Source organism: Electrophorus electricus, chromosome 7 (assembly GCF_013358815.1).
Source record: "Electrophorus electricus isolate fEleEle1 chromosome 7, fEleEle1.pri, whole genome shotgun sequence".
Classification (NCBI taxonomy): Eukaryota; Metazoa; Chordata; class Actinopteri; order Gymnotiformes; family Gymnotidae; genus Electrophorus; species Electrophorus electricus.
The window spans coordinates 21,742,679-21,758,128 of record NC_049541.1 but is presented as its reverse complement, the minus strand read 5'-3'; the positions used below and the strand labels follow the sequence as shown (position 1 = coordinate 21,758,128).

The following is a 15,450-nucleotide window of genomic DNA, read 5'->3' as shown; positions in this document are numbered from 1 at the left end:
CTTGAGGGTTAAGGGTCTTGCTCAGGGGCCCAACAGTGGCAACTTAGCAGAGGTGGGACTTAAAATGGCAACCTTCTGATTACTAGTCAAGTACCTTAACCACTGAGCTAGTATAATCTATCAAAAAGGACATTTAAACTTGGTTAAAAAGGGTAACTGCCAACATATTAACAAATGTAGTTTTTAAACAGTTTTTTAAGAGTACTAGATACAATTAAATAGAAAAGCCACCATGTTGTCTGCCTGTTATGGATTGTATTATTAGTGTGTCCTCCTTTCTGTCTTTGTGATTTATATAACGAGGACTCACAATGGAAATAAATTTTAGGGCTTTATTGTGTTTTCATCCTTGATGATTTTTAAGGTGTGGAATGGCTGTGTGCTTTAAATTATTCAGTCAGTATCTCACTAGGAATCTTGCCAAATGCGGGTGTCCCTGAAGGAGGGTTTGACATATTACCAGCTCTGCTTCATTAGCATCCCACCAACTTGCACATAATTGACTCATATTAACACCTGATTCACATGTCTCTGAATGACTCTAAAGTAGACGGTTGCATCCACATATGCTGCGCAAAAACCCAGCGAGGGTATGTATCATTGCTATTAGTGAGACTGATGTGGTCAAGTGGCACCAGTGCCCAAATTTACTATACCATACACTGTCTGGTCAAGCAGGGGAGTGACGAGGTGATGTCAAGAGATGAAGTGATGTCGCATGACGAGCCTATTAGATACCTCAACTGGCTCTACTGTGACACACCACACCAATGGCATGCCGTAATCAAACACAATCAGCGCTGCTGTGGCAATAAATACCCCAAATTCTGAAGGTAAGTGGTGTCTGGAGGTGGCTTGAGTATATTCATGAAGTGGTCTGAAGGCCACTAATTAACTCTGATGGCAGAGAAGCCTGAACAAGTCCAAATAATAGAACAACCCTGTTACTGTTACCCTGCCTGCTAGTCTGAAGCAGAACAGCATTTAGCCTGAGCACACTGGCAGCACGAGGATAAAACTACTCCCCTGCTCCATCACCAAACCGTGGATACAGCAGACGTCCTGTCCGTAAGGTCTACTCCATAAGGTACACTTCGTAAGGTACATTCGTAAGGTACTTTAGGTAAGGTACTCTTGGTAAGGTCTACTCCGTAAGGTACATTTCATAGGGTACACTCCATAAGGTACTCTCGGTAAGGTCTACTCCGTAAGGTACACTCCATAAGGTACACTTCATAAGGTACTTTAGGTAAGGTACTCTTGGTAAGGTCTACTCCGTAAGGTACATTTCATAGGGTACACTCCATTAGGTACTCTCAGTAAGGTCTACTCCCTCCTTAAGGTCTACTCCGTAAGGTACTCTAGGTAAGGTACTCTCAGTAAGGTATACTTTGGTAGGTCTACTCTGTAAGGTACGCTTGGTAAGGTCTACTCTGTAAGGTACTCTTGGTAAGGACTACTCTGTAAGGTACTCTCTGTCAGATACTCACGGTAAGGTCTACTGTGTAAGTTCTACTCCCGTGAGGCTATTAGTACTTTCACTATTGGGACTGAAAGTAGCAGCCTCCTAATCGACTGTGAGTAGTGCAAGCTGTATCAGCATCTACAGAGCGTGTGTCCTTAAGAGCCTCTGTAAGCTGTGACACAGCGGAGTATGTGCTAACAGAGGATGGGCTACACTCCGGGTCCCACTGAGTCCTTGCCCAAGCTCATCAGAGCATGGAGATTACAGACGGGCTACAGCTCTCATAGCAGATGGGGTGGGACTGGTGCCAAGGAGAAGGCTACACAACTCTGCCATGGCTTGGCTCTGGAGCAACCTAGTCCACGGGGTAGCAAGCTTTGGGACACGCTTGTTCAGAAGACATTAGGACATCCACACAGAAGAGTTTTGTCTTTAAGGACCAGTGGGAGACATTTAGGCAAATGTAAACCTCTTTAGCACTGAACTGAACTGAATAATCAAAAATGTAGCTTCAGTTTGTGATGTCCAAATATTTTTTAATGTATGTAAAGAAAAGCATTTTCATAAGATGATACTGACCCCACTTGGGCCCAAACAAATTAGCATTCAGACCCAAGAACTCACTGAGAAACAGAGGCAAGCACTTTCCATGCGATGGAGTAGCATGTACTGTCCTCCTCTGTGGGGCTGCACTTGTGCTGGGCCCACTCTTTCTCATGGTAATGAATTTACTCACAGCTCAGTGCACACACACACACACACACACACACACAGACACACACAGACACACACACACACACACACACACACACACACACTTTCCTGGACCTGAGTCTCCAGTGCTATAAATCCCTTTACTTGTTTCAAGAGTTTAGGATCTGGAATGAGCTCTCTAAAAGTTGGAGAAACCATGGACCGTGAGTTGTCTAATTTATGTTTGGAGTCAGTAACTGCCAACATGCAGGCGTTAGTTGTCTACAAAAGCAGGTAGTTAGCATGCTATGAGAACAGAATTCGAAACAGAAAAATTAGCATAGAACTGATAGCATAATAATTACAAGGGGTGAAATGTCAAAAGACACTGTACACGACAGTCATGACTAAGTCTGTGGTCTGTACAAACTGATCCAGATTAATACTGATCCAGATTAATACTGATCTTGTTTAGATGTCCTTTAGCGCTCATTCACCTTCAGTCTTGTGTTTTGTCAAGTCACATAAATCCATTAGTTCAGTCATTTTCCATTTAGTTCAGTTACATTCCTAGTTTTGCTTTAGATTCTGGATTTTTCTATCAAAGATGGTGTCTTATGTAGCATTATATGGCACTGTGTTCATTATAAACCTGGATCAATGGCCATTTCAGACTGATGCCACATTTTCAGCAACAGCCATGTATTTTAGTAGAAACCACTGAAGGCCTTTTACTATATAACACTTATCAACTCCGTTTAAAAGACTTTAATCAACTCACAGAAGCTGATCCTCTGTTCTAACCTCAGTGTGGAAGCTGAACGGGTTTGGTGAGGATTCAGAAGTCTCAGGCACAGCTGAGCTCTCCTCACTACCTCCCTGCAGCTCCCATTCGGGAGTGGGGTGTCTGAAACTGATGGGTGTATACAGAGAGGTAGGAGATGGCATAGACCCCAGTGGCGTTTGTTCTCCCAGTCTCACCTGTGTAAGACCAGTCCACATCCTCTGTCAGCCTGCGCTGTTCCCTCTGGTAGCCGCTGGTCATGTCCACTGGAAGGGCAGAGACACACACACAGGGAATAATAGAAAAGTTACATCCTAATCTGAACTTTTCTTAAAGAATAATGGAATAAGAATAACCTTTATTTTCCCAAAATTTAGTATAAGATAGTATAAGATATATAAATAAAAAGAAAAAAGGATTCAAAAATGTAAAAAGATTTTTTAAATGATCTTTAAAGGGTCTTCCACCAAGTGAGGGATTTGAAGGGAGCCCAGGGATTCTGGGTAAGCCTGCGTCAGCTGGACAGAGTGCTCATGACTCACCCACAGCATGTGCTGGAATTGAGCCATTTAGCAAAGAGAACAGGATTTTTGTCTGCAATGGAATAAAGTTACTCAAAGCAACTAGATATTAATGTATCAAAGTATTTCCAACAACATTACAGATGGGATGTGTCTTCTAAAAGATGGCAACTCAGGGTGGAAGTGGATTTGTACAGGATTTCTGTTCCAGGGTGATAGAGGTTCAGGCATAATAAAGAGATGGAACACACTGTTTATCTTACTAATGAGCTTTTTAATTAGAGTGACAGCATTACTTCATTACTAACGAGCTTTTTAATTAGAGTGACAGCATTAATTATTTCAGTGTCTTGGGTAAATAAAGGTCTTAGGATCTTAATAACTCTGTGATGAGTAATTATCACTGTAGCAGGTCCAGCACTCTATGAGACTCTTCTTCAAGGACGCAGAGACAACATAGTTATGTAAACTTGCACAAACACAAAACACAGGCAGGGAGTTACAGTACATCTGTGGATTACAGTACAACTGTGGAGTTACAGTACGTTTGTGGAGTTACAGTACGTTTGTGGAGTTACAATACGTCTATGGAGTTACAGTACAACTGTGGAGTTACGGTACATCTGTGGAGTTAGAATACGTTTGTGTAGTCACCGTACGTCTGTGGAGTTAGAGTACGTCTGTGGAGTTAGAGTACGTTTGTGTAGTTACTGTACGTCTGTGGAGTTACTGTACGTCTGTGGAGTTACAAAGTATTGGCTACAAGACTCCATCCCATCTTACCTCTTTCAGAGAGGAATGAAACCCCTTTACTCCTTTGCAGAACCTGGACAAATACAGTCTTCCACAACACGCCATCTACACAATGTCCATTAGCTTGGGATGCTTCATTGATGTAAAACTACGGTGTTGAGCATTCAGCTGAGTCAGAGGTCTTTAGGGCAGTCATACAGACACCTCAATGTGGGGGGAAGTCTTACGTCAGCCAAAGGTCAGCATGCTCGTGACCCTGTGAGCAGACAATCCTTTTTGTTCACCCTCCCCCTCTCAAACATCTCAGTGTGTGTGTGTGAGTGTGTGTGTGTGTGTCTGTCTGTATTGTCATGCCCTCTCGTGTCGTTCACCTGATCCTTGTTGTGTGTAATTGTCATGCGTGTATATAAGTCTCATGTCTTATTGTTGAGGTTGTTGGTGTTTGACCCAATTAGTCTGTATGTTAAAACGTGTAAGTTACATGTGCAATAAAATACATGTGTGTTTATGTTCAACGTGCCTCATCCGCACACCCTGCTAAACCCTCCAACGTTACATCTAAAAAACACATTACATTTCATACTCAAACATTCATAGTGACACAGCCAGGAGTTCCTACACGCTGAGGTCGCACACTATTCTCACTATCGCCATCTCATATCTGTCATCTCACCATTACACTGCTAGTGAAGAGAGTCCCATAGTGACAGTTAGCATTTAACTCCCCTTTCGGCCCAAACTAACCAAATGTTAAAAGTTACTATGCAGTCATTACTAGGACAGACTGAGCAAAACCTTCCATTAACATTTACATTTATATTTACAGCGTTTAGCAGATGTCCTCGTCCAGAGTGCCTTACAGAAGCTTTGCAGTCTTATCAAATACATGTCTGTATGTGAGAATAGACAGTTTGGTGTTAATGCTATCAGACTAAAGTGGAAAAGAAGACAGGAAAAGGTTATTTAAGTGTTTAGTGACTCAGGGAGGAGGTGAGTCTTCAGTCTTCGTTTGAAGACAGCCAGTGTCTCAGCTGTAGGGACAGACAGGTGAAGTTCATTCCACCGCCTGGGTGCAGGACAGAGAAGAATCCAGATGCAGGTCTTCTGTGTGTCCTGAGGGATGGAGGTTCAAGTCGAGTAGCACTACAGGCTCAAAGGCAACGTGGTGCAGAATGGAGTTTGATGAATGCATTTAGGTGTGTGTTAGCTGGTCCAGTTACGGCGTCGTAGGTGAGCATCAGCGTTTTAACTCTGATGTGAACCGCTACAGAGAGGCAGTGGAGGGAACACAGCAATGTGGGGTGATACGGGGGAACTGCATTCTGGATGAGGTGCAGGGGTGTGAGCAGAGAGCTGCACTGGTCCAGCCTCAAGCTGACGAGGGACTGATCCAGCACACTCCAGCCGACACACCAGCGCAATTAATGTGTGGAGCTGTGTTGTGGCAAGCTGTCAGCGAGCTGATGTTTAGCTGGCCTGAAGTCACAACACACACACACACACACACACACACACACACACACACACACACACACACACACACACATACATACTCTTTCTCTCTCCCCCACTCTCACTCTCTCCCCTCTCTCTCTCTCTCTCTCTCTCTCACACACACACACACACACACACACAGTGAGTCAAAGCCATCTCTAAGCACAGCACAGAGGACCATGGCTGTAGCAGCTTTTCTTTGCTACAGCCATGGTATAGAATGCAGCAATGAAGCAGGTGTCCAGGATGATACAACTAAAAAAAAAAGAAGGTTTTTTTAACAGTACAGAGGACCATGGCTGTAGCAGCTTTTCTTTGCTGTGAAATTCTGTGAAACAATTTTAATAAATAAAGAGGATTAGAGAGGACTTTGGCCAAAGAAGGGATATTACAGCCTTTGTCTAATTTTAGAAGCAGATGTTAAGCCTTGCATGTAAAAGTGCTTCCTCGGTTCTTCTTACTGTGTCGCTGTAGTCGTTCCTGTTTTTATGCAATATAGGCCATATATCTGACAGTCAGTGTGTTGATGATACTGTGGAAACTGATCCTAGATCAGAGATTCCACTGCTCTGTACTTGATATGCTGTATGTAGTATGTACCTAAACTAATAACTTCACACTGGAGAAATCTCAGAGCTCGGGTGTGGATAGGCGATACTGATCCTGGGTCAGAACTTTCCATGCATGATGCCTTGTATGTAGTGTGTGCCTGAACTAGTAGCTTCCCACCATTAAAGAGGATCCTCACAGTTCGAGTGTGCGTAGAAAAAACTGATCCTAGATCAGTGCTTCCATTGTTTCATGCTTGATGTGATATATGAAGTGCCTGGACTAATAATTTCTCAGCCGGAAAGTGGTGTCTGCTAGTGCACTTCATCATGGTAAACGCTTCCATGCTACAGGTGCTGGCACAGACAGCTATCTGAATTATTACCATCATCTAAAAACAGAGAATACCCAAAGGCTCCAGGGCCAGAGCTTAGCGAATCTGCAGTTAGGTTGTAATTAAACACCAGAGAGAGTGATTAGCCTCAGAACTGGAAACAAAATATAGATCTAGAAATGTGTGTATGTGTTGGGGAGCAATGAGAGAGTGAATGTGTGGCAAAGTGACTGAGTGAATACACAGATGACTGAGTGAATGAGTGGGGAAGTGACTGAGTGAATACACAGATGACTGAGTGAATGAGTGGGGAAGTGATTGAGTGAATACACAGATGACTGAGTGAATGAGTGGGGAAGTGATTGAGTGAATACACAGATGACTGAGTGAATGAGTGGGGAAGTGACTGAGTGAATACACAGATGACTGAGTGAATGAGTGGGGAAGTGACTGAGTGAATACACAGATGACTGAGTGAATGAGTGGGGAAGTGACTGAGTGAATACACAGATGACTGAGTGAATGAGTGGGGAAGTGACTGAGTGAATACACAGATGACTGAGTGAATGAGTGGGGAAGTGATTGAGTGAATACACAGATGACTGAGTGAATGAGTGGAGAAGTGATTGAGTGAATACACAGATGACTGAGTGAATGAGTGGAGAAGTGATTGAGTGAATACACAGATGACTGAGTGAATGAGTGGGGAAGTGACTGAGTGAATACACAGATGACTGAGTGAATGAGTGGGGAAGTGATTGAGTGAATACACAGATGACTGAGTGAATGAGTGGGGAAGTGACTGAGTGAATACACAGATGACTGAGTGAATGAGTGGGGAAGTGACTGAGTGAATACACAGATGACTGAGTGAATGAGTGGAGAAGTGACTGAGTGAATACACAGATGACTGAGTGAATGAGTGGGGAAGTGACTGAGTGAATACACAGATGACTGAGTGAATGAGTGGGGAAGTGACTGAGTGAATACACAGATGACTGAGTGAATGAGTGGGGAAGTGACTGAGTGAATACACAGATGACTGAGTGAATGAGTGGGGAAGTGACTGAGTGAATACACAGATGACTGAGTGAATGAGTGGGGAAGTGACTGAGTGAATACACAGATGACTGAGTGAATGAGTGGGGAAGTGACTGAGTGAATACACAGATGACTGAGTGAATGAGTGGGGAAGTGACTGAGTGAATACACAGATGACTGAGTGAATGAGTGGGGAAGTGACTGAGTGAATACACAGATGACTGAGTGAATACACACATAAGCATGTACACATGCATCCAGCCCAGCTGTACGAGCAGTGCGTGAGAACACCCTGCCGCTCTGGCTGGTGCTAATTCTGGGCAACAGGTGGGAAGGTCTCTCTCTCTCCAGAGAGCTGCCCAGCTCCCACACAGCGGTCCGTGCCCACCACTCCCACGGCAGGACTTTCTCTCCTTGCTGCACACTGGGATGGGTCCTGTTAGCAGGTGCGTTTATTTGGAATTCTGTATGTTGGACTCAACCTACAGGCAGGCAGTCCTGAGGTGCAGAAATCTCCAGGGGAAAAAAAACAAAGCTGCAGGAAGGAGAAATTCCTCATCCAAAGCCAACGGAAACCACGGCAACACTCCCAGCCGAGACTGAAAAGGGGCACGACTTTATCTGCCCGGTTGAATGGGGGGTGTAGTAAACTCAACAGTGTGCACACCTTCAGCTCCCCAAAACATGGATTAACAACCTGCGACCTAGGTTGGCCAGTTGCTGCAGGATAAAATACTAAATGCAGTTCTGCAGCTCAGGTGACTGGAAACACAGAGCATCCCGAGCAAAGGTCGTAAATAAGTCCAGCCGAGAGAGGAGGACCCCTCACCCCTGAGGACAGTGGAGAGTACAGACCGCACAACTGCTTAAACTGACACAGCTAAAAAATGCAATAAATAAATTAACATTCTATGCCACAAAATATCTGGAGGAATATGAACTGAATATGAACACAGCTGACCCAGTGCTTTAAGCTTTCTACAAAGGTGAGTGTGTGTAACTGGGAATGTGGTTTGTGTGTGTGTGTGGTGTGTGTGTGTGTGTGTGTGTGTGTGTGTGTGAGTGTGGTGTGTGTGTGTGTGTGTGTGTGTGTGTGTGCGTGAGTGTGTGTGTGTGCGTGAGTGTGTGTGTGTGTGTGCGTGAGTGTGTGTGTGCGTGAGTGTGAGTGTGTGCGTGTGTGTGAGTGTGTGTGTGTGTGTGTGTGTGTGTGTGAGTGTGTCTTGGAGTGCTTGCTGGTGCTGGCAGTGCTGATGACGCACAACGTCTAACATCTTCATGGCTCACGAGAGCCGTGCTTTAGCCAGCACACAGGACATGCCAACGGGACCTCCTAGACAACCCGCAAAGCCCCCAGCAGCGCCCAGCAACCGCAACTTCCTCCGCCGCCTCATCCATCGCTATGGTGACTGGTCGGATTTCCTTTGTGACCTCTCTTTAGAGAGGCCCCCGCTATTCCAACTGGGTTTTGAAGAGGAAGAACCTGGTCTGAAAAGCGGAGATCCTTCCTAACCTTCCCCGAGCCAGCTCATCCTGCCAAGGCTGAGACACAACACTTCTCTTTGTGACTGCAGGACAAACCTGTTCATTTACACGTTGACTTTCTTCAATCGAGAGAGAGAGAGAGAGAGAGAGAGAGAGAGAGAGAGAGAGAGAGAGAGAGAGAGAGAGAGAGAGAGAGAGAGAGAGAGAGAGAGAGAGAGAGAGAGGGAGAGAGAGAGAGAGCGGGAGGGAGAGAGGGAGAGGGAGAGAGAGAGAGAGAGAGAGCAAGAGAGAGAGGATGAGAGAGAGGGAGAGAGAGCGAGAGCGAGAGAGAGAGAGAGAGAGAGAGAGAGAGAACGCATTATGTTTCCCTGATGCTGTAGCTCTAGTTTCTCAGTGTCGCTCCTTGTCTTCCGAACATTCTCACCAAGTCTGAAGACCAAGCATACGGTCACTGGAGGACTAGACATGCAAATTTAAGATAACACAAAGGACAAAATGATGGATTTGTGAAGTTTGAAGTCGTGAACTTTTTCAGTAAGATGTGGTTTTTCTTTCATCAAGGTAGTGCAAGTGGTCCATGTTTCAATTTGGCAAATAAATAATTCACTTTCTACTCTCAAGAAATTCCCAGGTCTTGATAAGCATGACTTAACCCAAACACCAGGTTACTGTATTCCAGTCAACTCACCAGGCTCGCGGAGTCTCAGGTGTCAAGAGAAAGGGCAAAGTAATGCTGGCTCACACATAGCGTTTACCAGGACTCTCTCTGCTTTGGTCAGTTCTGTTTCAGGCAGTTTATTTGGTCTTGTTTTGTTTTTTATATTAGTTGAAGTAAACAATTTAAAGGAAAACTCAAACGTTTCTCAAGCTCACCTCTGTTTACCCCATCTGTGTTGTATCAGTCATTTTAATGCATTTCCATTTACTTAGAAAAGATCAAAACACACTTAAAACATGCTTATAATGGAATCCCTAAACACACTTAAAACATGTTTATAATAGAAGCCTGAGCAGAAGAAATGATCTCTTTCTTAACTGCCCTGAGATTTCCAATCATATTTAAAGTCGACAGGTTTTTTCTGCTTTTTTCTAAGCACACAGGAATGTGTTAAAAATAATTGTGCACTGTAATTAACCATATGCTTCAAACAGTGTAGACAGACCATAGACTGACAGGGGCTAATGTGTTCCTGTAATAATTAATGTCATTAAAGGATAACATTAAAATGAGTAATTTCAAATCATGAGTAGTTTATTCTGTGAAAAGCTCCAGTCATGCTTGACAAACCTCTGACTAAAACTGCGGTTTGGAACAAAAGATCCCCCTTGCATTCTGGTAAGAGAAAACAACAATGACCTTTATCTCCACAGGCTTCGAATTCTTAAGCAGATCTTTAAAAATCATTTTCCACGAGGATAAAAACTGCTTCCTCTCTCAGACTCCAGAAGATCTTACTGCATAGTTGTTTACGGTAAAGAAACAATTTATTCTAATGTTCTATCTGATCAGCAGAGGAACAAACACCTCTGTGAGCAAAGCAAAACAAACAAAGCGAGGCCAGTGTGGAACTGGACTCGACCGGGCCAGATCTGTTCCGTCTGAGAGCTCCTGCTCAGAACAGATTGTATTTCTCTGTCCGAATAAGCCTTACCTCAGGGGACCTCTCTGGGCTTTCAGATCACCAGTCAGGGGTCATGTGCACAAGTCTCGGAATAAAGGTTCTAATTTAGGACGAGGATTGTTTATTATCCTAATGAACTGAAAAGGGGTGTTCATCCTCGATCTCTAACTGTGTACAGAGACACTGCACGATACGATCTTGATTCAAGAGCGCATTTCAGAGCTCTGGTTTATCTGTGCTACCATGGCAACAGACATACTGCACTATGTACATTTTCTATCTACATCATAGCTCAGGGATCTTTTGACAGCGCATTAAACCCTCCAGCAGGAACCACGGCATCCAGCTTAACAACAACAACGGCACAGTGTGCCAAGTACAATCAAGCAAGTATATTTATTAAACTTAGCTCTCATCTTGAAGTGGCTGTGAAGTTGTTTTTAGAGTTTATAGTGCAGCTGTTTCCTGTCAGTTAAGCTTAGTGATGTAAAATTGTAAAAACTAAATGGTTGTAAATGTAATTCAGAGAATTATTTAACCAGGGGTTGGCTTTCCTTATTAAGATGGATCTTCAGGGTTCCCTGAAGAGCTGTTAAGGTTTTGAACATACCATGTTTGACACTGAATCCATGCCTGAATCTCCCAACACATACATCTCTCATTGTTATTCACTCTCAGTTCACAGGATGACATCAACCATTCTGGTTAGACACCTCTTCCATATACCAAACCATACAGCTCTAGCCCTGGAGATCTAACCACTAATGTCAGAACTCTGTCTGCAATGAAAACATGACCCTGAAAAGGCCGCACTCCTTACACTCACAGAGCAGACCAGTTCATCTCATACTCATCTCTAATGCTCAATCTGATACATGCAATTTACGTCCACTCGTTTCCAACCAAATCTCTTCCCACTGTAATCCTAATTCCAGCTGGGTTTTTGGAATAACAAAATACAACCCATGCGACTGAACATTAAACTGCTAACGTTAAACGGTGGTTAATAAAGTGTGATAAACCATCTATGAGTCATAACACAGCATTGATCTGATATAAAGCAAAGCAACAAACACTCAAACTGGCAAATGGAACTTCAAGATGACGCAGGATTCAGGTTGCAGGTTGTCACGGTGACATAAAAGAGTTTTTTCCCTCTACACCTGCATCTACCTGTGAAGCAGCACTCAGAAAGTTCTCCTGCCTTCTGACATGGAGCCTGGAGGGTATCAAACGCCTTAGGTGCAGTCAATTTATGGAGAGGAACATCATGGATTATCACCACGGATTATCACCATGGATTATCACCATGTATTATCACCATTCAGATTATACATTGAGACTTTATCTTCCAATAGCAGGTCCATGCTGGGAAGTTAAACTACATGGAAAGAGAATTTCTCCACAGTAAAGAAAAGCACATGGCTTGTTTAATGATTTTTCCAACACTGGAGCCTCAGGTCACACCCACTGTGTTTGTCATGGATGTGTATTCAAAGTGGCTGAAAGGACAGGTGGGTTACTATGGGAAATCAAGCCTGCAATTACCGGTCATTCAGTAAAGGAGAACTAGCCTAAATCCTCATCCCAGCAGGGTCAAAGGTCATATGAGCAGGTTGTTTGGACAAACGACAGGTGAGTCTGCATTTTCTGGAACAGAACAAATATCACTGATCCTCTATGATGTTTCTTATGCGGTCATTAGCCTACAGCTGGACACACACACACACACATGACAGCACAGCTCCCATCACAATCCACACACTGCATGAAGTTTACAAACACAAATCAACAATGCTCCCGGATCTGGGCCCTTGGGACAATATGAACCTTAGGGACAAGGGTATTAGTACAGGGGTATTAGTACAGCACTCGACAGCATTCTTAAGTCGATCCAGAGATTCTCAGGGTATTTGTATTAGTGTTTAAGGGTGAGATGAGGCCATCAGGGAATCTGATGGTTACATCTCTATGGCAACCCACCGCTAGCTAAAAACACACTAGGACCACCACATCAAATAACATTTTAGTTTTTTAAAGACCTGGATGAGCTCTGCATGTATCAGACTATCACATCTGTGTCTCTCCCATGGATCACAGTGAGCTGGATAAAACCCTCCACTCATTCAGATGGAGGAAGGATCACTTTTGGTGAGCTGTAAATTAGAGTTCAATCCAGCCTACTTCAACTCCATGCAGATGAAATAAGCGGTACATTTAGGTGATAAAAAAAAAAAAAAGAAATTAATTGTCTGAAAACAGAAATCTGTAAGGTGCCGACCCAATTGCTGAAGGGCATGGAGCAGGACGCACAGACTCTCTCCACATGGACGAACATTTAATTACATAACGACGCTCACATATAACACGAGCAAGAAACGTGAACACTTGACGATTAACACTGAACAGAACAATGAACACGACTACCTTTAACAATGATGAAAAGTACAAATTAACAATGATGATGCTAACATTTACGTCTACACGCTACACCAACATTAACACGTTACGTCAACAATGACCAACACTCTGCACACTTCGACATGGGGTTATATACATATAGACAAACAAGGTACAGGTGTGTGCAGGTGTGGTTCCAAACAACCCTCCCATTGCATGTGGCGGGCCAAACCACATGGTTGCGAGAGGCGAGTGTTCCGTGACAAAATCAAGAGGTGAAATGAATTCTCTGTTGATCCATTTATGTGCTACAGTTGCTGAAATAATTAATAAAATAAGATTTTTATTCCTATATGATTCATGCAAAACCGAAATCTTAACATTAAAACCTCTAACATCACAGTTATTCCACATGCAATACAATGGGCTGAAGCACAAAGCCAAAAGAATTAAAATTATTTTAAACTTACTTACAAACTACACTATATATGGCCCTTAGACAATTGTAGATGTTGTATATTGTTCTAGATGTGGTATATTGTTCTAGATGTAGCATATTGTTCTAGATTGTAGTATATTAATCTGGTGTCCACTGCTGCTATCTCTCAACATAAGTGCCATTATCAGTACCAGTAAAGACTGAAAATCAGAATAAGTCAATATAGACAAAAATGTCAGTTGTATTAAATTAACCCTTTGGTACATTGGTAAGAAGCAAGAATGCGAGTGATTATAGTAGCATATACTGTACGATGACTAAAGAATCCTCTCAATTATGGAGGAAACTACTGAACAAATGTATAACCAGGAAGGACTTAGGCAGGGATGCATCACAGACTAGAAGGCAGCCAAGAACAAAACAGGATGAGTTCAGATGGTTCACCACATCGCTAAAACATGCATGTGAACATCTGAGATGGGAAGGGCCGTGACCCAGAGCAGTGGACCGCAGAGAGCAGCACACAGGTCTCACTCACTGCTGCTGAAGACGTGATCCTGGCAGCAAGGGAAAGATCTCAGCTGTTCAGAGCTAACCAGACTGCCTAGCAGAAGGTGCGTAACCTTTCAGCAGGGCAGTGACCCTAAAATAACCCACATACCGCACTGTGGAGATCTCCATGGCCAAATGTGCTTAAGAAGCAAAGCCGCGCACCCAAACCAACCTGCACCCTGAGTCATTACTGAAGACAAGACAGACAAGTGGAAATGGAGCAAAGGCACCAGTGTCTGGTCAAGACAGTGAAGTGCAGAGCTCAGTCATCAACTGCAAAGCAGCTGGAACCAAGTACTGGACATAACCGTTTTATTTTCAGTCAAGTGAATTAGTGCAATGATTTTGCGTCTCCTGAAATGTGGGGAGCATGAACACAAGGACTATGACTCCTGCGCTGTTAACTGAACATTCCACCCATACTAGTAAGGGCTTGATTTGAAATTCATGGATTTATTTCTGATGTGGTGGAATACTCCACAGAAGAAAACCAACAGATGTGTGTCACTGCGCGGTCACTTGCGGACAGCAAGAAGTGCGTTTAATCGGGAGAAATATTTATGAGGAAAAAGATATATTAGAAAAAATGCCCCACGCTGTTTCTTTAAAAAGTTACATGTATGTCATTACTATAAAATATTTTAGCTGCAAATGCACGCAATCTTCAATACTGCAAGAAGAAACTCAACCGACTGAAAAACGGCGATATCTCATTCTGCCGTCAAGCCCACGACATGCAAACAGCAAAGCAAGACACTAAACCGTCTCCAGTCCTCTGTTTTTCAGGCGCACACGTTCTTACCGACTGAACAGAAGATCCACAGCTCAGCGATGAACAGGCAGGATTTGGTCACAGACATCCTAGCTGTAATAACAAGCGCGTAGGTCAAGTGTCGAGCAAATGACGATTCCTTAAGTGTACTCGCCGTTTGGTACATGGATGCTACGCTCGGTCCATGGTGACCGTATCCGTCTCAGTATGCCACGGCAGCGCTGTAACGCGCTCGGTCATTACCGTGTAGAGGCGGGGGTGGACCGTGAGTGCGCGCCGCCCACGGCTCATTCCTCCGCGGGGGATCAACAGATTTACGGTATCAGACGCCCGCGGCTCCAGGAGAATGACTCCAGATGTGGCTCTTGGCATGTGCTGCTTATATCAGGCACAAAGATGCCATCGCTGTATGTCCGATCTACAGGCCGACACTACATGTCATAAATATAACAATAAACGCTCCGAGGCTGATTGCTTAACACTCACAGTTTGTCCCAGGAGTTTTTAATCTACACAAATATAGCCTAGAACAATAAATTGGGGGCAAAT

General features: G+C 43.7%; 1 protein-coding gene across 1 annotated transcript in view; it reads right to left on the bottom strand.

Moving 5' to 3' along the window:
• The window catches only part of ptprz1b (protein tyrosine phosphatase receptor type Z1b), a 36,071-nt gene extending 20,932 nt beyond the window's left edge, over positions 1–15,139 (bottom strand). The window contains 2 exon segments of the mRNA XM_035528030.1: positions 3,140–3,208; positions 14,932–15,139. Of these exon segments, the coding sequence (XP_035383923.1) occupies positions 3,140–3,208; positions 14,932–15,067 (205 nt within the window). The 5' untranslated portion in view covers positions 15,068–15,139.
• Between the last annotated feature and the right edge of the window lie 311 nt (positions 15,140–15,450).